Source organism: Aotus nancymaae, unplaced genomic scaffold (genome assembly GCF_030222135.1).
Source record: "Aotus nancymaae isolate 86718 unplaced genomic scaffold, 86718_ANA_hifiasm-v0.15.2.pri h1tg000064l_1, whole genome shotgun sequence".
Taxonomy (NCBI): Eukaryota; Metazoa; Chordata; class Mammalia; order Primates; family Aotidae; genus Aotus; species Aotus nancymaae.
Window position 1 is genome coordinate 26584022 of NW_026988479.1, and position 27479 is coordinate 26611500.

The window sequence follows — 27479 nt, forward strand, 5'->3', positions numbered from 1 at the left end:
AATGTTAGAAAGCTCCAGGGGAGCAAGGACCATGCACGCTGCTTACTCATGAACCCCCTAACACACTGCAGGTACCTGATGAATATCGCTGAATGATTGAATGAGCCAATGCTGAAATTTACTTTAATTCATCTCTGCAGGTTCCTAGAGATTATAAGACTAGCGCTAGGCGTGCATTCCTCAAAGGCCAGGACCAAATGGGCCATCTTTTCCTACTGCTCTCCCTCCCATGGTGTAGAAGAGAACACCAGAATACAGTTTGATTTTTTAGGAGCTTTTATTTTATGAATCTTAACATAACTTTAAGAGAGGGGAAATGACACCTGGAGATCTAGGTATGTGGCCCATTGCAATTGAGCACATTTCTTGGGTCTGTTTCTCTATCTCTAAGGGGAGGTCTCAAAACCCCCGCTAAAAATATGACACTAACATGATGAACATGCATGAGCTTTGAAAAGTGCTCTGTAGTCTTATGATGATCTAGAAGAGCACTGTCCAATAGAACTTTCTGTGATGATGAAAATGTTATACATCTAACTCAAATTTTTTGAAAAAGAAGTAAAATTAAAAAAAAAAATCAAAATGTTACACATCTGACCTATTCAATAGTTAGTAACCACTAATCATGCATGGCTCTGAAGCACTTGAAATGTTGCTAGTGTGGGGCCGGGCACGGTGGCTCACTCCTGTAATCCAAGCACTTTGGAGGCCAAGGTGGGCGGATCACCTGAGGTCGGGAGTTCAAGACCGGCCTGACCAACATGGTGAAACCCCGTCTTATAAAAAAAAAAAAAAAGAAAAAAAAGAAAGAAAGAAATGTTGCTAGTGTGATTGGGAGACTGCATTTTGGATGTTAATTAATTTAAATTTAAATCTTAACAAGTTATATGTGGGTAGCGGCTGCCATAGGGAACAGTGCAGCACTAGAACAATGCCGTGTCCTCCTGTGACACACACTCGTGGTCTCTCCTATTCTCCCTTCATTGCACCTGTGACATCTTGCAATTTATATTTGGTCATGTCATTATTTAATGTATTCCTCCTGGTCTCTAAGCTCCAAAAGAACAAATGCTTTGCCTGCTTTGCCATCACTGTGTCCCCAGTGCTTGGCATGAGACCTGGTACAGAGTAGATACATCATAAATATTTGGTGAATGAATGAATGAATGACCATGATTAATGAAAGGACGTGGCTGCTCAGTCTGGTGCTGATAATGGTGTATAATGATAAAAAGGGTTAAACCACACGTCATTAAATGAAAACAGCTAAGTTAGTGCTCATAGGAACCATACACTCCCTGTGTGTAAACATGCCGATGTGTGTGTGTACAGGTGTATGTGTAAAAGCATAATACGTTTGCAAAGGTTTGCATTTTTGTAGTCATGTATAGACATGCATGCTCATGTGTTTGTGTGTCAGGATAATAAGGTGACTTAGACTAAGACACATGCAAATCACCCAGGAAGGCAGTTTCTAAGTCATTACTTTTTATTTTGAAAGATTTATGAAACTCTTCACATCATGGTGAGAGTTTGTATGATTAATAAGAAGCAGCTTTTTCATGAAATGCTTGGAGGTGAACGAGTTCTCAGCCTGTGAGATCCAACCATCCCATTAACTTTGAAGTTTCTCTTGATTAATAGAAGAAAAAAAAGGGAGGGTGAAGAAAAGGAGGAACATGCTAGAAACCTTATGACAGTCATTCAAATGTGGGGAAAAAAACAACCAATTCGCCAACTCCACTTTTTCTATTTTACAACGTTCTACATCTCACTGTTGATTTTGGCCTTCCTGGCTGAAACAGCCTCCCAGTCCCCAGAGCCCCTGCGAAGAGCCCTGATTCTCCAAAAGACAGAGGAGAAGCCCTGCAGGATGCGCGGACCACTTCCCAGAGAACTGTCAGTCCATGCTCCCAAAAGTTTGAACAAGAAGCCTAATGTGAAAAGAAGCTGTACTGAAAGGTAAAGGAGGAAATGGTGAGGAACTGGGCTGATGTGAGAATCTCTGTATATTCACCACGCAGCTCCAGAATCTTTCTCTCAGTCACAGCCTCTGGCAAACCACGTTCCGGTTGGTGGGTTCTGCAGTGATCTCTCCCTCCCCTGAGCCTCTCTCTCGTCCCAGAAACATCCTTGACAACATCATATGTCTGTTACTTCCCTTTGCCCACTTCCAGGCCACCTTGGGAAGCCCACAGGCAGCCAATACCCTGAAATGAAATGAACACGAAGTCTGATGTGGTGAGTATTAGTTTCAAACAGAATACTAAAGAGAAAAATTGAAGCTGCAATGTGTGTTTAAGGCAGAGCCCAGCAGATCCATGTCCACCCATATACCAATAAGACAATAGGCAAAGCTACAAGTGGCAAGAGAAAGATGGGACTGTTAATGAGTGTGCAAAAGACCTTAATAGTTAAGTTGCAACTAAGAATGTCATGTCTCGGGTTAGAGTTTTCATTTTTAGCACCGTTAATGTATTCACTGAAATCTATGTTAGCACCTTGTCCCCAGGCAGAACAACAAACCATCCAAACATTTTAAACATTGGGGGAAACAGGAAGGGGAGGGTTAAAGAGAGAGAATCCGGTACTGTGGAAGGAGTGGATTTAGATCACAAGATCCTTGTCGATATCCTCTGCAAAGCAAGAAAAGAGCAGGGTTAAAAATAAGGCTATGTCGATGATGATGCACTTCCCAAGGAGTCGGTGGACTCCCACCCATCCCCAGGGGCAGGGGTCTAGGTGGCCATCCAAGGTCACCCAGGAAGTCAATGATGGAGGAATCTCACTCTCCCCATCCCGGGCCTGTCCCTGTCTCTTACACACGCTGCCAAGTTACACTTCCTGTTTCCTTTCTGTGTGCCTGCCAGTTCCCAAAATAGTGTTTGGCATAGGGTGAGTGCTAATGCTCGAGGAAGGGAAAGAGACGGAGACAGTCTGATGGACAGAGAAGGATCAGGAAGATGCCGCGAGACAAAAGTCAAATAGGCAGACAGAGCAGAGATAGGCAGAGAGGACAGACAGACAGACCAAGAGGGTGAAGAATGGGGGATAACACCCAGCACCCCGGGAGCAGTGCCTCTGCCCATGCCCTTTGCTCCTTTGTTCACTCACTCTGCTTGATGCCGAAGCAGCCGGCCCATTCATCCAGAGCGATGTACTTGTCATTGTCCAGGTCACAGGTCTCGAAAAAGCGGGTGGTGCAATGCTCCATGGGGATGAGGGGAGCGCGCAGTGGGGCCAGCTCGGTGTGGGAGAGGTACCTGCAGGGAAGGAGGCAAAGGAGGGCCTGAGGTATGGAAAAGCTCCAAGCCCAGCCTGGGGAGGCAGCCGGGGAGTTAGCCTGCTCCAGAGCATGGAGGAAAGGATGTTTAAAGCAGAACAAAATAGCCAGCATCCACCACTGACTGCTCTGAGACCCAAAGAACAGCAGTGCCTCATTCGGAACCTATTTCTCCTTCCAGCAAGGAGGAGGAGTTGGCCATAATTACTAAGGGCCCTTCCAGCCCTAAGGTTTCATGGGCTCAAAAACAAAGGTCTTTTTGGTGTATTTGATTATTCTCTAATTGGCTGAGAACTGGGGGCACAGAAACTTAAAATCAAGATATTGAGCACTTCTGCTATGGGTAGATCAAAATCTGGCATGACACAACCCTGTATACTGTCTGTGGACACACATTTATACAGCAAAGAATGCCTAGTAAAGGGTCTAAAAGGACACACCAATCTGGTGACAGTGCTGCCTTCTCGGGGAGGAGTGTGGGAAGGGACTGAAATTGGCAGTGAGGGTCGACGGGAGCTCTAAGCATCTTCATAGAGCTTCGCTTGTGTATCATGTAATGTCTGAGAGGGAGGCCCTCTGGATGTCTCTCCCGCTCTCCTCCCTCCCTATTCTCCCTGCTGCCCTTAGACTCCAAAGCATGTGTATAACTTTTTCTTTGCTCCCCAGAGCCCCCAACTACTTGTCCCTAAAACACACCCCACCCTGCCACCAAAGATCTCCAGGGAACAGCGTGACTCCAGTTGTCTTCTTAACTTTTAGAACTTCCAGCCCCACCCAGGTCACCAAAGAAATCACACAATGTTTGAACTGATAGGAACACTCTCCTCCCCTTCATTGTACTGGTGGAAAACAAAGGCCCAGGGAGGGGCAGGAATGTAGGCAAGGCCACCTACAGCTCTGGGATGGGAGGTGGAGGAAGAGGGTCCCCTTGCCCAGGCTGGAGCACTTTCCCAGATGTGCAGCCTTGTACCCCATCTGGAAGCCGCCCTCCAGGCCCTCTGTTGCAGTGGGATCCAATTGCTTTGCCTGAGCTCCAGATGTTCCCACTTGACTTTCCCCCTCCCTGCCATAATGAGTGACTCAGTTGGATCACAGCCATGGCAAGAGCCTGGGAGAGAAGTGGCTGGGAGATTCCCAGAGCTCAGGAGACCCCAGCCCTCGGGATCACTGACAGGGTGGGCAGACTCCAGGCACATGGGCTGGACTAAGAGTGAGGGGTGAGCATCCTAGAGATGAGGTTCCCTGGGTATGTGAGTAAGGCAGCCCTTCCTTTCCCCTCTGTGTGATACTCTGCTTCCACAGCCCAAGGACAAAATAAAAAGGACTATGGGAAGGTGCAGATGTGGCTTGCTCCATCTGAGGCTGAGCAGGGGCTCTCACTTCATCACCACAAGAGATGTTCAGAAGGTAGTGACAGGGATATGAACAGAGTATGAGCCCATGAGGGCAAGGACCATGCCAGCTCTGATTGCTGTTCAATCCCCTGCCTGGAATACTGCAGGGCACAAAATGTACACTCAATAAGTATTTGCTACCTGGGCAGTTGCCTGCCTGTTCTGCAGTGCAGTTGCACAGGGCCTCATAACTCATTTGGACAAGGGACAAGAGCCCTCGAACCAGGGGCTTGCAAAATAGATAGGCTTTTTTGGATAACTTCCAGGGTCAGTTGGGTCAGTTGGGCCCTGTTGGGGCTGGGCCTCAGGAGGGGGCTTAGACAGTGCCAGGTGGCTGCTCTGGCTGCCCTGCCCCTGGATATTCTGCTGAAGGACAGGGAGTGTGCGACTGACCCCACCTTGGACCCTGCCACCCCTGGAGCCTGGTACTCCTTCCTAACTCACATTCCCTCATTATCCAGCTATCCAAGCCTAGTACTTGAAGGATTATTGGAGCTATTGTGAGCTCCCGCTGACTTTCACCTTGGTATGAGAGTGTCTTGTTGCTTTTTTTCTCCCAGGTCCACATCTTTTCTCCAGATGCCTCATCCTTCTGCTCCATTCCCCAGGCAAACTGTGGATGCCGGGGCTGGGAGCAGCATAGGCTGCTGAGAGGCTTTCTGGCCATAGCTAGCGCACCTGCCAGCCTTGAGCCGTGACTCTGTCTACTCCAGGGCTGGGGTCTTACCCATCAATGGGGTGCTGGTCCAGCTGGCCGAACTGCCAGTGCACGGGAAAGATGTACATGTTGTAGTTCTTCTCGAAGTCCCGGGCCAGCAGCTCCACGGGGTGGTCTCCCGCCTCCAGGCGCTTCTCATTCTCATGGATCTTCTTCACCTGAGAGAGTAGAGACCATGTGTGACAAGAAGTCCATGGAGATTGTCCGGACCTGTCTGGCCCTCCCACTCCTGCCAGGAGACCAGAGCAGGCAGAGACTTGCCAGACCAAAGCTCACAGTGAGGGGAAGGAGGTGTCATATATGGGGACCAGCATCTCATTCATAAAAACAGAAGCCTGGGATGATCTCAAAGAATTCTACGTATAGCTACCCACATCAAAATCACCTGGGGAAGGCGTGCAGTGGCTCACACCTGTAAGTCCAGCACTTTAGGAGGCTGAGGCAGACGGATCACCTGTCATCAGGAGTTCAAGACCAGCCTGGCCAACATAGTGAAACCCTGTCTCTACTAAAAATACAAAAATTAGCTGGGCATGGTGGTGCACATCTGTAATCCCAGCTACTCGGGAGGCTGAGGCAGGAGAATCACTTGAACCCAGGAGGCACAGGTTGCAGTGAACCGAGATCACACCACTGCACTCCAGCCTGGCAACAGGTGAGACTTTGTCTCAAAAATAAATAAATAAATAAATCACCTAGGCAGTGTTTAGAATGCAGCTTCCTAGGTCTTGCTTTTGAGAGACACTGTTTCAGTGGTCTGAGGTGGGGGCCAATGAATCTGCATTTTATCAGCATCTCGGGATACATAATATGCCATTAAAGTTTAAGATCCACAGACTCCAAAGGAAAAGAAGAATAGGGCTCTTTGTGTCTCTTTTGTTTAACGCTGGGTTAAACAAAGGGAGCAGGTCTCTGCTGCAGGACTTCTCAGAGCCTCTAAGATGTTAATGTGCACTACCAGCCTCCAAAGGCGAGAAGAGAAGTATGTGTCCTGGGGCTCAGGGGGAAATGCACGCTCCAGAGCAGGAGGCCACCCCACAGCTGGGGGACCAGTTCTAGGAATGGGACTGGATCTTCACCAGCACAGGGCCAGCAGGGCCAGAGACACCCTGGGACAGCTGGGAAGAGCCCACTTACCCGCAGCTTCTGCTTCTCAGTCAGAAGGTTGTTGTCCTCATCCCTCTCATACAGGGTGACCAGGACGTTCTTGAGCCAGTCCCGCATGCGCAGGGGGAATTCGGTCAGTTCAGAGTCCAGGCAAGGGGGGATGTCTAGGTTCCAAACACAAGGATGGTCAGCGCAGACCCTGAATCTCCTTGCGGAGCACCAACGAGCTGCCTGGGTCGTGCTCCCCACCCCAGGGCCCACACCCACACCACCTGCACCGGTGGCCTTGGCACAGTGGCTCAACTTCTCTGGGCCACAGTTTCTTCACAATGAGCAGAGGAGATTATGTATGGGAAGAATGCTCTAAAAATGCAATGTGCAAAGGCATGGCTCCTGCTTTCTCAGCCTGATCTGCTCTGCTTAGGGACACAGATGGCTCCTGATGGCTCCTGCACCTTTCTCGGTGCTGGGCTTTGGGTGTGATCCCAGCTGAGGCTGGGCCCATGCTGTTCATGTCAACCACTGTCAGGTGTTTGAAGCTGGGAGGCTGAGGAATCACATCTATCCACAGGCCCAGCTTGACAGGGAGTGGGGAATAGAGGAATCAGGAGTGTGTAACCACCAGAACTTTCTTAGAAATGATTCCATCCTGGTCTTTGGAACTTGGAATCCCAAATGTCGGACCTAAGATTTCATCCAAGTCCATGCTTTTCTTTTTCTTTTGTTTTTGTTTTGGTTTTGAGACAGGGTCTTACTCTGTTACCCAGGCTGGAGTGCCATGGCACGATCATGGCTCACTGCAGCCTTAGCCCCCTGGGCTCAAGCAATCCTCCCTCCTCAGCCTCCTGAGTAGCTGGGACTATAGGCACATGCCAAACACACCCAGCTAATTTTTGTATTTTTTCCAGAGACAAGATTCTGCCATGTTGCTCAAGCTGGTCTCAAACTTCTGAGCTCAAGTGATCCTCCCTACTCAGCCTACCAAAGTGCTGTAATCCCAGCTACTCGGGAGGCTAAGGCAGGAGAATTGCTTGAACCAGGGAGGTGGAGGTTAGGGTGAGCCGAGATTGTGCCATGGGCAACAAGAGCAAAATTCTGTCTCAAAAAAAAAAAAAAAAAAAGACAGACAGTCTAGTCTCACTGCCCAGGGACTTCCTACCAACGCTTTTCCCCCCAACCCTCCTTCTGTACACTGTACCTTCTCAATTTCATACCTGGAGCCCCACGAGGAGAACCTTGTTTCCCACCCCCTACATACTTTTCTGCACCCTGCACACCTGAGGCAGGTGAATGGCTCTCCTCAGTGCCATCGGGTGCCAGAATATACAAGACCCACAGTGTGGATGTTGCCTTGGAGGGGGAGCAGGTGTGATCTTGGGGGTCTCCCATGACTCCCAAGGATACTAAACAAGGCACTTGGGCCCACTGAGTCTGCAGCTGGGGTCACTAACCAAAGGTCAGACAGCACCCCGGCATCCCTCCCCAAACAACTGACTCCCAGGGTTCTGGAAGAGGGTGCTTATCCTCTCTCTTTGGAGAGCAGATAGGAATGTAATGGAGTAAAAGGGCGAGGATATGACAGTACTGAGTAACAGGGCCCAAAGCATACCAACAGCCATGCCCTTATTTTAAAGCATTCAGATTCAGATACTTTCAAAGTATTTTGTAGGCCCAGGTCAAACATCATTTTTGCTTTACAGTGTTGAAGCAAGAAAGATTCAAGTTAGCCTTAGAGAAGAACTTCTTCCTCATTAGAGAAATGAGAGGTGGTTGTCTCAGATGCCAGTGAGAGACTCTAGAAATCCTCCCTGATGTTGACCTTCCCTAATCGCTCAGTCCTTCCCCAGAAAGTGCCCTGAACTCAGAGTAGAGGAACTGACTCATAGACAATTACCTCATTTTATAAATGGGAACGCTGAGACTCAGAAAGGGAAAGAGATTTGCCCAAGATCACCCAGCATGGCAGAGCTAGCGTCAGTGCCTGCTCAGGCCTCTCTCCCTGAGACAGGAGTCTGGAAAGGCCCAAGGAAACTCACATTTGCAAGGGCCGATGTAGTCCAGGTGGAGCTTGTGGCCCTTCTTGGTGCCCTCCAGGGTGCACTTTGTGGCAAAGAAGTGGCAGGAAGAGTCGAAGGTCTTGTTGTCATTGCTGCACACCTGTTGGCAAAGCACAGAGCACCCCTCCTTCATTCCCAAAGCCCTTCACTGATACCACTATCCTTGTCCATTTCAGAGATGGGGACACTGAAGGTTAAGCAAGGAATGTCATTAGCCCAAGGTCATAGAGTGAGTTAGTGGTAGGGCTGAGACACAAATCCACTCTTTGGGTTCCCAGGCCAGTGCTCGGCCCAGGCTGAGAGCCATTGATGGTCTCTGAGAGGCATGACTGAGTCAGGTCTGAGATATGGGAAAAAAAAGAATCCTGGAAGATATTTGAAGAGAAAGTTAAAGACAGGAATGGGAGAGAAACAAGAGTGTTCAAAGAAGAGTTAACAGAACAGGCCTGAAATTGTTATCCTTAAAAAGGCCTGCGTGTAAGGTTGGCTGGTGGCTTGTGTCTGGGAACTTAGCTGAGAAACAGTTCCCTGCACTGTTATAAACCCTTCCCTAACTGATAAGAGTGGCTCACTGTGCCTGGACTGTTTGTCCTAACAATCTGGTTTATGCGGAACATCTGTTTTTCTTCTGGGAGTCTGAAATTCTGGTGCATGCTAGGCAGAGGGTGCCTATGTGACCATCCTCCAGTTAAAACTTTGGGTGCCGAGTCGCTAATGAGCTTCCCTGGACAGAAACATCACTCACATGTGGCTACATCTTTGTAGCTGGGATAAGAATGCACTCTAATGACCCCTCATGTCTCCGCCCAGATTCCTCCAGACCCTGCCTGTGTCTTTTTCCCTAATGATCCAGCTGTGTATCCTAAATATGTCACTTCACTAAACCTTAGCTGTGGGTACAACGGTATGCTGAGCCATTGGTGTTCTAGTGAATCTCTGAACATAGGGGTGGCCAAGCAGAGATGTTGAGGGCTGAACAAGGGCAGTGGCAATAAGTAACTGTGTTAGGAGGAGGGGAGCCTGTGTTGAACATCCTGCCTGTACTTACTCAGTACAGCTTATATGCCACTGCAGAGGGAGAAATGACGGGCACTGGTGACTGGGCATTGGAAGTGGGGTGGGATGAGGAGGAGAAAAATGTTAACGATGATGCTACAATGTGGAGATCAGAGGCTATGTTGTCTCTGGAGAGACTGAAGATGGGAGGCTGTAGGAACAATACTGGCCCCAGATTTGTCACCATGAACTAGATGGCCACTAGCATGATGGTGGGCATGAGCAGGCACTCAAAAAATATTTACTTGGATAGATGGATGGATGGATGGATGAATGGGTGGATGAACGGATGGATGGATGAATGGATGGGTCCTATTGGAGAGAGAATGGACATATTTGAGAGATAATTTTAAAATAAGTAGCATTTATTAGATACTTGTTATGTACCAAGCGTTTTCTGACACATCCCCACAACAGTCCTGTGAGTTAAGAACTATTTTTATCCTCTCTTTGGATGTGAAAAAACTGAGACTTGAAAAGGTTCAGCAATTTAGCTGAGATCTCACAGCTAACAAGTGATGGAGATGAGGTTTGAAGTCAACCTTCAGTTTGACCCCAGAACTCACATTTTTGGATCTGATTCTTTGCTGATGCTCTTATGCTTTTAGCCATAAAAGTCTGGCATAGGGCTTGTAACCTGATGATGCTGTTTCAAGTCTTGCTGGTTGCTGCCAGGCAGCGCACTCTGACTCATCCCCTTTTTCCTGCTGGGATTAGGTCTAGGAAGGGGACTTCTGAGACTGGCGCTGGCCCATAGAACCACCAAGCCAACAGTTTCCTGAGCAGACACTCTATATTCTGAAGTGCCCAATCCCTACCCCCCTGTCCCTGTCCCTCAGCCCTCACCTTCTCAAACTCGCCAATGGGGGCTGGGCAGCTGGTGGGGTCCTGGCACACGCACATGGGCGTGTTGTTCTCATCCAGCTCGCACACCTTGCCATGTTTGCAGTGGTGGTTCTGGCAGGGGTCTGTAGGGCAGAAAGACAAGGAGTTAGCCTCACCTGGATTAGCACAGCCACCCCCATCCTACCTGGACAGATCTCAGGGCTGAAAGTCCCTGGCTGTGGCCCCTACTCTGGGCTTCGGGCAGCCCTGAGTCCTGCCTGCTCTTGCACTGAGCCTAGCAGTCAGCATTTAGGGAGCAGCTGGTTCAGTCTGGGGATTAGAGGTTTATTTCGAGATAGAGGTCAGGCACTTTTGAGGGGCTGGAGGCTCAGTCTGGGACCCAGAAACACTAGATGCCATATGGCTTTCCCAAAGATTGAAGCAACCATTGTGTTCCTGGGTCTCCACTGAACAGTCACAGTGAGGCATTTCTGGATTCCAGAATAAGCTTTCTAGAATGGCTTAGAAAGTCAGCTGTTGACACTGAGCCAGGGAGCTGTGAGGCCCAACAAAACAGACTTAAGTGGCTGTAAAGGAAAAGGGAGAAAAGCCCCAAGGCCCACGCTGGACAATAGAGCCTGGTAAACACCGGATGAGGTGGGCGAGGAGGCAGGAAGGAACATGACTCAGTAGATGCCCCTCTGTTCCAGTAGAAACCCTGTGCCCAGCTAGATCAAACACCATTAGCTATACCCTCAGGATGAGAGCCTAACGTGGCCTTTTCCTTGCCATGCTTATTTTGAGTATTTTAATAATCCTTTATTGGATACCTACTCAGCTTGTCTGAAAACCTCCTGACAGCCCTGGGATGAGGGTCTGCCATCTTCATCAGCCCCATGTGAGAGGTGAGAAACTGAGGCTCCAAGGAGTTAAGCAAGCTGGCATGGAGAAGCCTAGGTTCAAAGCTTGGCTGGACTGCTTCCAAAGTCCATGCTCTTAACCCCTTGGGTACAAATGCCTTGCACTTAGAGCTGGAGCCAGAGCCCCTAGGTCATTGCTCTCCCAGGGCACTAACGCATGGATAGTGTGGTATGAATTACATCAGGTTTTGTTTCCTTGGGACCTTGTTTCCTTGAGCTGTGTGAAATAGAATGCTCTTATGAGTGTGCAAGTTCCTGATCTCTTCTCTCAGATCTACTCCTCTGTGGGGCACGAGCTGAGACAGAAGCGATGGGGGATTTCAGCAACCAGATGTGACCAGTGACTTCCATGGGAATGGGAAACTCAGCTCTGGACTAGGGCAAAGAGCTATGAAGGGAGAAGGCTATTTCCAGCTGGAGAACTCTCCTTTCTGCCATGCACATGGATGGCCTGTAAACCGATCTTGCCCGGATCCCAGGGGACTGAGTACCACAGTTTCTTAGTCGTTAAGTCAAAGTGGTGTTTCCTCCACAGCCCACTGAGGACCCCACCCTGCATTTCCACTGGAAATGGTAGGTCCTCACATAGGCTGTCCTCATGCCCCAGACCCCCAGGCAACCAAGGGCAGCTTGGAGTGCCAAGTCACAGGGAAGGGACATACTTTCAGCCACCACCTCCTCTTCGGTTTCCTCCGCACCTTCGTCAAATTCTCCTACTTCCACCTGGACAGGGTTGGCTCCCACAGATACCTGGAATTGAGGGAGAAGAATGGGTAAAATGGTCCCCACTCCCATCCCAGACCCATAAGAGTACCTGAAGGGTTTCAGGTCACAGAAAGCACAAATGCAGGGTTGGGAATCCAAATTTAATCTATAGACCCGCTGTGTTTTATAGTATGCCTGGGATTCTGTTGAGCTGCCTTAGAGACCACCAGGGATGTTAAGGAAAGAGAGTGTGAAAGGAAAATGTATCTTGGGACCCCAAAATCACTAAGCTAAGGGGAAAAGTCAAACTGAGAACTGCATAGGACAAATCTGCCTCCCATTCTATGCAGTCATCCTTCTGAGGCTCACATGAGACAAATGCTTATCTGATTGCTTCCTCTGCCCTCGTACTTATGTAAAAATGCAGATTCACTGAGCCAGATTAAATTGTGTATTCAGTGGAAGGCTAAACAAGGACTCAAAAGAATGCAACCAATTGTCTCTTATCTACTCCTAACCTGGAAGCCCCCACTTCTTGAGTTGTCCTGCCGTAGCCAACCCAACCAATGTAAAACTTAGACATACTGATAGATGTCTCATGCCTTCCCAAAATGTATAAAAGCAAACTGTACTCCCGACCACCTTGGGCACAGTCTCAGAACTTCCTGTGTCACGGGTGCATCCTTAACCTTGGCAAAATAAACTTTCTAAATTGACTGAGACCTAGTTCAGACATTTGAGGTTCACAAGGGGGTGTCAACCTCCACCCCGACCAGCCACACCCGAGCAGTTCCCTTTTCCTCTGTTTTATGTTTGGGGAAACTGTGGATAATCAGGGAAGAAAAATTATTTTACAGCTTAAAAAACAAAAATTTCAAGGTCCTGTCCCCCAAACGTAGGGTTCCATTGAAGGTTTGGGAAGCATTCAGGAGTGTGTCAGGATGTGGGGGATACTCAGGGTTTGCGTCTATGCTGTGTGTATGTGGAGATGAATGCCCCACTCTAGCACTGAGACCTGCAGCACCTGCCCTAATTTCTCAGGGCATAGATCCGGGTAGAGAGGGGCTAATGGGCTGTAGTCACTGCTCACCTACCTTAGTCACCTCTGCCATAGTTTCTTCTACCACCTCTGTCTCATCAGGCAGGGCTTCTTGCTGCTGGAAAGAGAAAGTGGGGTTCAGAGGGGTCACGAATAAGGCCAGCTTCACCTCCAAAGTGCCTGTGGCCTGGAACACAGGCTGCGGGAGCTGGGAGAGCAGCTTGCTGGAGATCCCCAAAGCTGTGCCTCACGGACTGCCACGGGTGGGAGAGGACAAAGAAGCAGCCAGTCACGTGAGCACCGTGGGACACTCAAGCAGCTCCCATTTTACCTATTTTGTATCTGAGCTGTCTACCTAACATTTAGCTTGGAAAAGTATTTTTGCTGCTTTGAATTCTTATAAAGTCTGAAAATCACTGATCCAGACCAATTCCCTCACTTTACAGATGGGAAAATTGACATCCAGAGGGGATGACACTGTGAATTTTAACAGATGTCATCATCTTCCTCAGTGTGATACTATTATTATTTTAGGCCATTTTTCTTGCCATTTTAACTTGGAGTAGAAGGAAACAAGAAAACACACAACTTTGAGGCCCCTGACTGGCTGAGGTTGCTTCAAAACTTAATGCCAACTTTAAGAAACTTTTGCCTCCATCTACCAGCAGCCTGATCAAGATTGCCAGGATCTGCCATCACTCCCACTTCTTAGTGAAGAGAGGATAAGGGGATCACAGGTTGAAAGAAATTACACTTTTTGCCTGCCCTGTTTCTTCTTCCTCTCCTGGCGAAGGCTTCCAGATGAGCTGTAGATAACTACTCATGCCCTCTGCACACAATGCTTGGAGGAACTGTCTGTCAATCAAGAGGCCTCACCCTCCCCTGGCCAAGAAGCCAGCTCAGGATCCAAGCTCAGCCAGATTGGCTCTCATTTTTTGAATTTTTTTTATCTGAGACAGAGTCTCACTCTATCGCCCAAGTTAGAGTGCAGTGGCACAATCTCCACTCACTGCAACCTCTGCCTCCCGGGTTCATGCAATTATCTGCCTCAGACTCCCAAGTAGCTGGAATTACAGGTGCCTGCCACTATGCCCAGCTAATTTTTTCTTTTCTTTTTTTTTTTTTTTGAGACAGAGTCTTGCTCTGTTGCCCAGGTTGGAGTTCAGTGGTACAATCTCAGCTCTCGGCTCACTGCAACCTCCACCTCCCGGGTTCAAGCAATTCTCATTCTCTGCCTCAGCCTCCAAGTAGCTGGGATTAGAGGCACCTACCATTAAGCACGGCCAATTTGCTAATTTTTGTAATTTTAGTAAAGACGGGGTTTCACCATCTTGGCCAGGCTGGTCTTGAACTCCTGACCTCGTGATCCACCTGCCTCGGCCTCTCAAAGTGCTGGGATTACAGGCGTGAGCTACCCCACCCTGCCTCATTTTTTGAATTTTTTTTTAATTTTTCCTTTTTTTATAATTTTTTTTTCTTTAAAGACGGGATTTCAACATCTTGGCCAGGCTGCTCTCGAACTCCTGACCTTGTGATCCACCCGCCTCCGCCTCCCAAAGTGCTGGGATTACAGGCATGAGCCACCGCGCCCAGCCCGTTTTTTGAATTTTTAAAAACCTTCTTGGCACATTCTGTCAAGATGTGAAAATTGCTGGAGTTGATTCATTCAGATAGCAAGATCTCAGAGACTATCCATTAGTTCTCAGCTCCCAAAGCCTGGAGCTGCCCTTTTCCAGTCCTCCCCAAGGCCTTAAATATTATAATCTACCTCTGTATCTTCCCCCATGTCCTTCCTCCTCCCCCAATTTAGTCAGATTGAAGTGTTGCTTACAACCAAACAACCCTCACTGTTTCAGAAACCAGCACGCTCCTCTCTCTATGGCTTGAATCTCTCCTGACACCATCCCCACCAGCAATCCCCCACACCCCATCTCCTGCCTGCTTTAATTTCTCATGTGACAAAGAGGTCATTTCCTTCTAAAGCAATCCTCATCTATTGCTGGGAAGTTCTGACTACTAAAAAGCTTATCTTAACATTACATGGAACGCTGTCTTCTCTGGAACCACTACCCAATGGTCCTGATCCCAGTTTTTCTCCAGAGCTTATTAACGTAAGAGAAAAAAAAAAGACAGACAACTAACTTGAGATGGAGAAGTCCCCGTCCCCTCTCAGCATCCAGGGCTGGCAGGCTTAGAACCCCTGGAGCTGGCAGTAGGAATAAAAGCAAAGAAGATGTCTTTAGGTACTTACAGGCGCTGCCAAGGCCCTCCCAGCCAGGCAAAGGAGAAAGAATATCCAGGCCCTCATGGTGCTGGGAACGCTGTGGAGAGGAGAGATTGAGAGTTGAGTGAGGGTGAGATTTCCTGAAGGAGAGTTCCTTCTGAATTCCTGATATATGCAAGACAATGTTAGATGGTACAAGTTAAATGATAGTGGAAAACATGAGAGAAGGTTGGTTCCATTTAATAGTCTTTCAATTCTGATGATATGAAAAGAAAGTCTCAGTTTGGTTCTAAGATGTCTTGAACATCTCCTTCATACTTACCCTCTCTCTTTTTTAACAAAGAGAAAACAGGCCTCCAGCTCAGAGCTTCCACAGGAAATTAGATCCAGCTGGAACTGAATAAACTTGTTTTGTTTTTTTTAATGTGTTTGTTTTTACAGTTTCCTTCTATTTATGACAGAGGTACACAGGGTTTTCCATTTATGGTAATGACATAAAATCTGCTTTTGTAATACATTTATTAAAATTTTTAGCCAGGCGCGGTGGCTCACGCCTGTAATCCCAGCACTTTGGGAGGCCAAGGCGGGTGGATCACGAGGTCAAGAGATCGAGACCATCCTGGTCAACAAGGTGAAACCCCGTCTCTACTAAAAATGCAAAAATTAGCTGGGCATGGTGGCGCGGGCCTATAGTCCCAGCTACTCAGGAGGCTGAGGCAGGAGAATTGCCTGAAACCAGGAGGCGGAGGTTGCGGTGAGCTGAGATCGCGCCATTGCACTCCAGCCTGGGTAACAAGAGCAAAACTCCGTCTCAAAAAAAAAAAAAAAAATTTTTTTTAAAGGGATTCAATTAAGGTGATGGGCTAATTAGCCCAGTTTGGGCAATGCCAAACCAGATATCTTCAAGGCCCCTACAGTCTCTGATATTCTAAGATTATGTTTTTCCCTAAACCCAATCTCTCCTCTTCCTCCTCTGTCGCCTCCTCCCCGTCCTTCCTACTCCCTCTGCAATGGGAGAAGTTAATAGGCAGCAACTTCTCGCCAATTTGAGACAATGAGATCCACATTCTAAAACAAAGAACAATATAGTCTTGGAATGTAACCCATGGAAACTTGAGGGTGGCCACATTTTTCTCTATTCTACCCAGAAGGGACAGCACTTCTTTAGGTCCTGTAGGGAAACCATCCAGATGCTTCCATATGTTGCAGAGGGGATGCTAGCTAAGATCTAGAAAATACCCCTGTTCTGGCGACTGTTAAGACCTCATTCTCTAAGTGCCAAGTTCTAGACTCTAATACTCTCATGAGTATAAGGGATGTTGGAGCAGAATCTCCTCTGAGGATTCAAAACCAAAATTCCATTCCTAACAGAGGTCTACGGTGGAAACATTTCATTCCTTGTGCTAACTAGAAGGATTTTCATTCTCAAGTGATTTTAGAAAGTTATTCCTTTTACCAATCTAAATCTGCCTCCCTCAAACCTTCTGATCTGTCTACCCTGTCTCTCCTGCAGCCACAAAGAACAAACCTGCTCTCTGTATCCACCAACAGCCTTCCAATCAGGGGCAACAGTGGCCATGTCTTCCCTTGTTTTTCTCCCAAAACCTCCCTTTATAAAGGCTCATCATCCTTTATTTCTTCGAAGACTTCTCAACAACTGACCAAATGGTGTTGGGAGCTAATCTGGCATCACGGAGAAAAACACTCAGCTTGAAATTAAATGCCAGGGGTTCTTGCTCTACCACAATAGTATCTTGATTGATGTATTGGTTAAGTCCTTCAGTCTCTCTAGACCTTGGTTCCCCCATCTATCAATTGAAAAGTGTAGACTAGGTGAACTTTGAGGTGGCAGCCTGGGTCCTTAAAATGATCTTAAGCACATTCTGGTCTTGGCACACATTGTCTCCTCTGGGATCATCTGTCTTCACTTGGACTATAGCATTTGGAAAGCAGAAACAGGCAGAGGAAGAGTCGGCTTCAAAATAGTCTTTTCTTGGGCTAAAAGAGAAACAAAACCTCCCCCCTATTGCATGGAGTGCATAAAATTAACAGAAATTTAAAGGACCTAGAGGTTTGATATTGCTTCACAATGACCCCAACTTCCAGAAAAGTCTAGTCTCCCCTTTTGAGGTGACTTGTGGAAAGTTCCTCCCCTCACAGTTGTTCACTTGTTACCCCAGGCTTGAGTGGAAAAACCTCCCTTCTTGCTTCCCCTTTGGAAGACACAAGATAAATAACTCCTGTATCTGGCTTGGGACAAACGGAACAGAAAAGAAAACATGACGGAAAGACTTATCTGAGATAGTTTGAAGTCGAAGGATCAAAGTGAAATAGCAGCTGAAACAAAACAAAAGTCATTCTCTCTGAGCTACAATGACAGGGAAGTCACGTCACTGAAGAACTAGCCTAGCTAGGAGTGGAAATGTAATAAGCTTCAGATTAGTAAGACAGGAAAGGAAGGCAGACATTTCCCTGAGTCTGTGCCCTTCATGTGAGCAGAGAAACCATGCTTCCCTCTGTGACCAGGGGAAGGTTTTGCAGGGCGGCTCTTCCGTCTGTCCTGCCTCCCTGTCTTCCTGAACTCCTTTCCCAGCTGCACACTCACCCTCCCTGCCACCCCCATCCCTGCTGTTCCAGACAGAAGAGAAAAATAACTCTAAGTCTTACAGTGCTTTATAATTTCTAAAGGACTGTCACATAACACAGTCCCCTGGAGCCTTCTGACAACGCTGGGAAGTAGGCAGATGGGCATGGAAGGGTTCTCAATCCCACTGTCCTGATGGGGAGTCTGAGGCTGAGGGAGAAAGCATTTGTCCAAAGTCATGCAACATTCAGGCCCTCTCAAAATAGGCAAGCGTTCTCACTCATGGAGTTGGGGTGAGCCTAATAGGAATTATGCTCAGACAGGTGGGAGTAGGGGAGAAATACAGAGACTCTTGAGAACAGAACACAAAATCTTGGAATCCTCCTCCAAAGTTTTGGAAGAAAACTGTAAAAACAAACACAAAATTTGGGTCCTGCCCAGTGCCCGGTGCTACACCACCAGCCCCAGAGTGCTTTTTCTCCAGATGATGAAATGGGAGGGAAGGGAAGCAGCTGAACTATTCCAGATGCACAGTCTTACTCCCTGCTTCCCCACGAGATACCTCTCTGAGGCTCTCTAAACCACCAATGACCAAAGAGGCCTGCATCCATCCTGCAAACCTAATGGGTTATAACAGTCACTCCAGCAAGGTCAGATCACAGTGTCAAAACCCAGCATTCAGAACTTATCAGCTGTGATCCTTTGCCAATTAAAGCTAGGTGTAGTGAGCCGTGGGAAAATTTAAATTCCTTTCATATAAATGACCAATATTAAATGAAAACTCCTTCCTTTGTCTTTTTTTTTTGAGACAGACTCTCACTCTGTCCCCCAGGCTGGATGGAGTGCAGTGGCACAATCTCCACTCACTGCAACCTCCACTTCCCAGGTGCAAGGGATTCTCCTGCCTCAGCCTCCCGAGTAGCTGGGACTACAGGAGTGTGCCACCACACCCAGCTAATTTTTGTATTTGTAGTAGAAACCAGGTTTCACCATATTGATCAGGATGGTCTTGAACTCCTGACCTCATGATCCACCTGCCTCGGCCTCCCAAAGTGCTGGGATTACAGGCATAAGCCACCGCACCCCGCCTCCTCTGTATTTCTTTAGTCTTTGATAATGCATACATTTATCATTTTCAGGGTGTTTTCATAATCCGGCACTCCACAGGGGGCTCAAGGCATGTCTTTCTGCCCAATAGTACAGATGAGAAGGCCTAGAGGAAGAAACCTGCCAACAGCTGATAGCAGTGAGTGGGTGGCAGGGGTAGGGTGAGGACCTATGTGACCCTACCCCACCACTGGCATGTCCCTACCTCTGCACGCTATTTCCCTTGGCAGCTACCCCCTCCCAGGAGGCCACCGGAATGGGGGTCAGTTGGGCCTTGAACTGGCCTGAGTTGCTGGGAAGGAAAATGCCCAGGGCCAGGGGAGGAATAGGAGGTATATTTCCCTTGGCTTGGTGGCCATCAAATGCAGACACTCCTAGCCCCCTCCTGGCTGCCACAGCCTCCTGTTCCGTACATCAAGTCCCTTCCTTTTGCCTTTATTTGCTCTGGAGACTGCTGAAAACCCGTCCTTGGCTGCCAGCAGGACCTGAAGCTGAGGTCACTTCTCTCTCTGGAAAGACTCTGAGGATGGAAAAGTACAGCCAGCCCCCAAGTTTGTCCCTCAAAACATAAAGGGCCTCCTTTGCGCTCTTCCTAGACGTTAAAAAGCCACTGAATGTTAGAACAGGGGAGAAATTTCAGGATCGTAGAATCACAGACTGTGGGTCTCAGAATTATAGATTCTTAGAATGTGAAGCAAAGAAATGGAATTGCCGTCATTAAATCTCATTTGGGTGGAAAGAATTTATAGAGTAATGCAACCCAACGGGACTTTCTAAGGTGATGAACACATTCTATATCTGCATGGTCCACTATGATAGCTACTGGTCACAAGCGGTTATTGAATGCTTGGAATGTTGCCAGTGCAAATGAAGAACTGAGTTTTAAATTGGGTTTCATCTTAATCAATTTTTTTATTTAAAAATTTTATACAAAAGGACTGAGGCCAGTCCAAAAAATCTTACTTAACCCAGACCTTGGTTGAAATACTGCAATGGCGAATAGTGGAATTTTTTTTTTTTTTGGAGACAGAGTCTTGCTCTATCACCCAGACTGGAGTGCAATGGTGAAATCTCAGCTCATTGCAACCTCTGCCTCCCAGACTCAAGCAATTCTCCCACCTCATCCTCCCAAGTAGCTGGGACCATAGGCACAGGTGACTACGCACAGCTAATTTTTCTATTTTTTTTTTTTTTTTTTTGTAGAGATGGGGTTTCGCTATGTTGCTTAGGCTGGTCTTGAACTCCTGACCTTAAGCGATCCACCCACCTCAGCTTCCCAAAGAGATGGGATTGCAGTTGTGAGCCACCATGCTCATCTATTTTAATCAACTTAAATCTAAATAGGCACATATGGTAGACAGACACAGGGTAGACAGAGTGGTAATAAACTATCAGGCAGTATAGGATAAAGGTAAGCTCATGAGCTCTGGAGCCAGAATATATAGGTTCAAATCATGGCTCTGCCACTTAGCAATTGTATGACCTTCAGAAATCAACTTTACCTCTCAGGGCGTCAATTTGTTCCCTAATGTGTAAAATGGAAATAACAATATACCAATCTTGAAAGGCTCATGGGTGATTTACACGAGAGAATCCAATTAAAGAGGTAAGCAATGTCGAGCATCTTAAAGTCCGAGGATCCCAGAGTCTCCATTCCCCACAAGAATTCATTGAAGAATCCCAGTGTTTAACAAGCCCAGGGAGAAAGAGATGTTTGGGTGGAACAAAAGACGTATTGCCCCTGTTGGTCTGGAGGACGCCAGCCCAGCTTCCAGAGAATATTGTGACAAAGCCCAGGCCCAGGGCTGGCCTCTTTCTCGGGCAGCTGACATCAGCCAAGCATCTCACTCCCACTATCTGGCTTGGAAACAAGGACTCCAAAAACACATGTTGCTGATAAACAAGCCCAAAGAGAGGAAAACAAGTCTAGAGTCTAATAAAGGAAGCCATGAGCCAGGCCCTCCAGGGAGTTGGGACTCAGAAGGAAGGAGCTTGGGCTCCGCCGACATGGGGCCAGAGCCAGGCACACTAGAAAGGCAGCCGCATGCAGCTACAATGGCACTCCTGCTCACACCCCCGGGAGCAGACACAGCAGCGCAGAGGTGCCTCATGATGTGGAAGTCAGGAGAGCTGACAGCAAATCAGCATGTTTCCCAGCTCACTGTGCAAACTTAGGGGAATCTCCTCTGCTCTCCAGAACTAACAACCCCAGCTTGTCTGTATAAGGTCAATGTTCAGGGCCGGGCGCGGTGGCTCACGCCTGTAATCACAGCACTTTGGGAGGCCGAGGCGGGTGGATCACAAGGTCAAGAGATCGAGACCATCCTGGTCGACATGGTGAAACCCCGTCCCTACTAAAAATACAAAAAAATTAGCTGGGCATGGTGGTGTGTGCCTGTAGTCCCAGCTACTCAGGAGGCTGAGGCAGGAGAATTGCCTGAACCCAGGAGGCAGAGGTTGCGGTGAGCCGAGATCGCGCCATTGCACTCCAGCCTGGGTAACAAGAGCAAAACTCCGTCTCAAAAAAAAAGAAAAGTCAATGTTCAACATCATGTAAGCCAGAAAATCCTTTATTTCAATGAAGTCTTCTGCATAAGTCTGATATTTCAAACAGCTGAAATCTTTTGGCATGTATCAAAACATGTCAATGTCTATTATCTATTATCTATTTAATCAATAAGTGTGAAATTAAAAAACAAGAGCAGGCTGGGCCCGGTGGTTCATGCCTGTTATCCCAGCACTTTGGGAGGCCAACTGGGGTGGATTGGGTGGATCACCTGGGGTCAGGTGTTCGAGACCAGCCTGACCAACATGGTGAAACCCCATCTCTACTAAAAACACAAAATATTAGCCAGGCATGGTAGCAGGCGCCTGTAATCTCAGCTACTCCAGAGGCTGAAATAGGAGAATCACTTGAACCTGGAGGTGGAGGTTGCAGTGAGCCAAGATCATGCCATTGCACTCCAGCCTGGGCAACAAGAGTGAAACTCCACCTCAAAACAAAAAACAAAAGCAGATAAAAATGGAGTGGAGCTGGGGACTGGGAGTCCTGCACACAGGGACATTCCTAAGACACCTTGGAACATCTGTAGCTTCTCCTAGGAACACAGTTTGAAACCCTTGGGGCAAGGTGGTGCCTTAGGTTCTTTTCAGCTCTGATTTTCTGGATCAACTCGGGCAGAAGCTTTTTAGAGCATTACATCTCTCCACTTGCCCCTTGACTCCCTGCTTCCACTTCTATTTCCTGCTGGAAGGAAAGAAGCTAAAGGAAACCTTTAAGGTGTGGTAGCTAAAACTTAGGACTGAAGAGCTTCCGGGGCAACTTGGAGGTGGCTCTAGAGTTTGAGGCTGGAATCAGCCTGAGATTCCATAAAGACATCTGAGATGCCACGTATCACTGTGGCTAGCAGAGGCTGGGGTGGAGCTTCAGGCTTCCTTCTTGGCTCCCTCTAAGGGACCGCTGCTGCATTGGGGTGACCACAAATGAAAGGATGAGAAATAACCTCAAAGTATCCAGGCTGTCACATCTGGAAAGGCCTCCGAGATCCCAAAGATAGCAAATACGTGGCATATGTGGCAAATACGTGGCCTCCACCTGCCCCTCCTGCACATGTGGCAGACATTACTAATCAATCGCTTGAGCTCTTCCCCCAGAGTCTGAAGAGGCATCAGAATCCCAAACACAGTTCTTCTGTCAGCCACTACCAATGGATTAGTGGTGTTATCAGGCCACATGAAACCTCTATGTGATGTCTCTTATTGTAGAGATAGAGAAATTGAGGCTTAGAGAAGGAAAATACCTCACTGGAGGTAACAGAGCAAGCTGATGTCTAAGCCAAACTTCCAAATGTTCAAAAACGTCCAGATGTTTACCTTACTTTGCTTTTTTTATCTGATAGGTCTGAAATCCTAATGCCATGACTAACACAAGATGATCCAGAGGGTTAAATGACGGAGATTTTTTCTGAAAGAAACCAGCTCTAAAAACAGTTGTTGTCTATGTTCGTGTCTTCCTTGTAGACATCAGGCTCATAGCTTGATGGGTGAGAGAAGAGTTGATTTCCTGTCTAAGCTCCCAGCTGAGGAGAGGCTGTCTTTAGAAATAATTCTGTCAAGTCACTACGTGCTGGCCCTGGCCCTGCACAGCCCAGCTGTCCCTGGATTCAGGATTGGGGTTGGGAGGGAAGGAGGTGAGGAGGGAGAGAGGAAAGGAGAGAAGCATCAGGTTCTGTGCTGTAGAAACAAGGTCCTTAGGGTTGCTGAAAGCTCAAGGCCAGTTTTCCCTTCTCTCCTTTGAGACTGACGTTTGGGAGGGAGCCAGCTGGAAGCAAGGGAGCAGCCGCCTATAACCACATCACGCCTGGCCTTTGGGCCTAATGACAAAGCCATATGGGCTAGAATAGGCAGTGCAGGTCAGCCAAGGGGAGAGACGAAGTGCTGCTCATTGCTTAGTATCCACGGGGCTTGTGTGCCTGAGTGTGGTTCCAAACTGAACCAATGGTGGGGGGAAGGCAAGGTGAATAGAAACGGTTCCAAACACCTGGAAGTTTGGCTCAGACGCTAGCTGGCTGTATGACCTCCAGTTGAGTTATTTTCTTTTCCTGAGCCTCAGTGTCTCTCTCTCTGAGACACAGAGTCGGGTGATGTATGTAGGTTACGCGTCTGTCTTATTGTCATGATCCACATTATATTTGCCTGTGCACATCCATGTGTGACTACAAGTAGCAGTGTGTGTTTGTACACCAGATGGTACGTCTGTGTAAGATACATACAGCCTGACCCAGCATCTGTCTGTTTCAGCCTGTAATAGGTGAGGGTCAGAATTTTCACATTCATTAAGATATATTCCTGGAACTTGTCTGTGTCTGTCAAAATCAAAGTGTCATCCAGGGAGAGATGGTGAGCAAATGACTTTCTGTGTCTGCTTCTGTAATGAGGCACTTATTTTTAGCTGTGCCAGTGGGTACCTGTTGATGAAATCAGTGTTTACACTCTTCATCCCTACAGGTTTGTACCTGTCCCTTTTTATCTCTGCATATTTATCTACCTACCTAAATGACTTCAAAGGTCAAATATTCTACTGTTTACCTCACATCCTCAGCTCTTTCCTTTCCTCCACCATTCTTTCTTATTTATGGCTTGTTTTCCGCAAGGAAAGCTGCTCCCATGAATAGCAAACTCCAGCCACGCCATTGGTTGACAAGTCTCTACAGATGGATAAGGATTACAGCATGATGGTTATGCAACCCAAGATCCCCTAGGCCATCCTTTCTTTTCTTTTCAAGTAGGGGTGCAGCAAGGAGGTGCTACAAATGTAGGCCAGCTATTTCTTCAAATAAAAGCAGCATCTGGGATTTAGGTTTACAGGACTTCAGAGTTAGAAGGGTGCCTGGGAGATCATCTAGCTTAGAACCTCTATTTAACAGCTTGGGAAACTGCAGCCTCAGGAGAGCGAGTGGCTTTCCCAACGTCAGGCACTGTGAGTTAGAACACATTTTCTTTTGCACCCTTGGCCAATGCTTTTCCTACACAGAGGGCACAACAGTTTTGGGAAATACGCAAGAAGGTCCCCAAATCAAAATGAAGGTAAGCAGTATTATGATTTTAAAAATTTGCCTGTTGGCACGTCTAGTAAAGGGAAGTTCTTTACAAACCCCAAGATGATTAAGCTGCCAGGGAAAATAAAACAATGATTTCACCAGGTCTTTGGATACCATTAATTCATCAGTTTTAAAACCCTATGCATTAGGAGGGAACGCCACAGTTTGCAAAGTGCTTTCCTGCCCACATTATCCCATTTCTTCCACACACTATCTATCCCCTAGAGGTGGCTGCTTTTATTGTTCTTTAACTGTAGAGGGAATGGAGCCCAGAAAGGACAAGTGATTATTTCAAGGTCAAATGGTATCTTCAGGGCGCAGCCAGAGCTAAAACCCAGGTCTTCAAACACCCTTGCAAGGAGATTATCACAGCCCAAGGCTTCCCCAGAATTCTGAGAGATCACAAGGGCAGGGCCTAGAGTTTGCTGCAGTCTTTGAATTTGGGGGTGGGGTACATTCAGACTGATGTTCTAAGAGGGTTCCTAGCGTCCCCTCCCAGCCAGCAGGCAGAGACCCTGAAAAAAAGGTTACCGTGGCAACTCGCATTCCTCGGAGAGTGAGTCAGGCAGAGAAGAGCCTTCTGGTGGGTGGGACTTGGAGAAAGTTTCAAAAGTTGATTCCTTCTCCAGGCAACCCCCCTTCCCCCCCTCCCTCCCTCTCTTTGCTCTAGGCTTTGTCAACGTGGCAGCTGATAGCTGCAAGTTAACTCTCTCTTTCCTCAACGACTCCCATTTCAAAATGCTTCATCCTCCTGCAAATACACACCTTTGTTACCAGTCCTCACTCCATCCCCACATCATGCCCTCTAATCCATTTGAGAATATCTTAAAGCTGAAAGCTATGAGCACCCATATTCTCTCTCTCTCTCTCTCTCTCTCACACACACACACACACACACACAAAATGCGTACAATTTTTAGGGACTTACAGATGGCTTAAGGCCCATTCAAAGATCACTCCATAGGCTGGGCACTGTGGCTCACACCTGTAATCCCAGCCCTTTGGGAGGCCGAGGCGGGTAGATCACCTGAGGTCACGAGTTCGAGACCAACATGGCCAACATGATGAAACCCCATCTCTACAAAAAAATTAAAAATCACTCCATAGACTCTGGTTAAGAAATCTTCCTTTGAATATTTTAGAGGACATCAAGCACCCAGAAGAGCCTTCAATTCCAGCTTTCTTTCTTTACAGATGGGGAAGCTAAATCCAGGGGAGACACCTAAGATCACAAATAAAATGCATGCCTGAAGCCTGTGTCCTGCTTCTGCTTTGCTTCTCACTAGACCACCAGCACTTGGGCATATAGAAATTTAACCCTAAAGCATTACTAGTGAAAACATTTTCTCTAATGAAAAAATGCTGTCCTTTCCTGAGAAAAATACATGCCTCTCTGTTCCCTTTTGGGCAGACTGGGATTCCTGGAAGACATAACTCATCCCAGTACCCCCTTTGCCTTAGAATCCTTGGAGTCCCTTTCCCTAAGGAAGTCCACTTGACAACCTGTTTGTGGAGCCAGTGGTGGTGAAGAAAGGTAGTACGTTTGTCTGAAGAAGACCTGGCACCCTGACAGGCTGGACACCAGTCTTGGGAGGAGTACGGAAAGGGACCCTGGAAATCTCTCCTTCTTCCTTTCCCCCTTTCTTCTGAGAATACCTCCCCCACCACACTCCATCTCCCATTACACCCACGTCTTGGTTGATGATATCTGATGTCTGGGTTCTTCAGATCTAGATAAACTAAGGGCTACTGCCTGCGTTTACCATCCCAGGGAACTCAGGACAGGAACACCTAGCCCAAGACTGAGATTGTGATGGTGCCATTTCAGGCAGAATGTCGCTGGAGTTTGTGTATGCGGAGGAACAGGAGGTGGTGTTTGGGAGTGGGGAGAATTAGAGGGAAACAGAAGGCTTCCCGGAGATGTGGATTTATGGGCAAGCCTCCCCCTTTGCCTTTCGGAGATCAACTGATTGTGCAAAGTCCCTTTTGGAAAACCGAGTCCCTGACCAAGATCCAAATCTAGGAGGTTTCTTCTCCTGGAATAAGGAACAGGAGGACAGACTCCGGCTGCTGGCCCGGTCCCTGTGGCAACTGTGATGGGATCAGATTACCAGGAAAGGAGGAAGCTGCCACATTTGCAAAGGGAGCAAAGAGGACGGACAGGCAGGCAGCCTCTAGAACCGGAGAGACAGACACAGAGAGAAACAGAGGGTGAGAAAATCCTCCCCTGAAGACATAGTGAGATTATTTCCTGTAAACTTATAAGGGAAGACAAAGTTACACAGTGAGTCCACCTTCTGAAAAGCAGCAAGCAGACAGGACCGAGGACCATGCTCTTAAAGCCAGCCGTGATGGAGCCTGAAGGCGAGGTGCATCCCTTAGAGCGTCCCTCCCTTGCACACAAGCTGAGGGCGGCGTGAACTAGGGTGTCAGGTTGGTGCAACTACAGAAGGGAAAGGCTGGGCGGGGGTCACGCATACCTCAGTGGCAGGCAGGCAGGCGGCAGGCAGAGTGCGCTCTCCTGGGCAGTCTGAAGGTCTGCGGGAATGTGGAGGGGTTTAGAGACAGGCAACAGGAAACCACTCAGAGCTCTGGGCTGGGTCTACCTCCCTCCACCCCGCGGTCCCTCCTCCTCCAGTCTCCTCCTTCCCCCGGCCTCCCCCTTCTCCCACAGCCAAAGCTGTCTCTGTCTTTCATTTCTTTCCTCCTCTTTTTGTGGTGGGCTGTCCTGACCAAACGCCCCAACCCTGCCTGCCTCATCTGTTCCGGGGCTGCTGCCTAAATCGACTCACAGAGTGCCAGGGCTGGACAGGCCTGGAGGGATCACCCAGAACAGCCTCTTTCTTGTTCAAAGGGCATG

The 27479-nt window shown here is 47.9% G+C and overlaps 1 protein-coding gene across 2 annotated transcripts; it reads right to left on the reverse strand.

Annotated features, from left to right (window-relative positions):
* Positions 1-1467: 1467 nt before the first annotated feature.
* Positions 1468-27200, reverse strand: SPARC (secreted protein acidic and cysteine rich). 2 transcript variants are annotated; one of them, XM_021677449.2, is made up of 10 exons: positions 27100-27200; positions 15356-15425; positions 13160-13219; positions 12023-12110; positions 10462-10583; positions 8539-8659; positions 6533-6666; positions 5405-5553; positions 3115-3263; positions 1468-2636 (listed from the first exon to the last, which is right to left on the reverse strand). In XM_021677449.2, exons 2-10 carry the CDS (start codon positions 15410-15412, stop codon positions 2608-2610), a joined length of 909 nt encoding a protein of 302 aa, XP_021533124.1. In that variant the 5' UTR covers positions 15413-15425; positions 27100-27200; the 3' UTR covers positions 1468-2607. The 2 variants fall into 2 exon arrangements, with proteins under 2 accessions (XP_021533124.1, XP_012322794.1); XM_012467371.2 differs by having other exon boundaries at positions 13160-13222; positions 27100-27157.
* Positions 27201-27479: the final 279 nt, after the last annotated feature.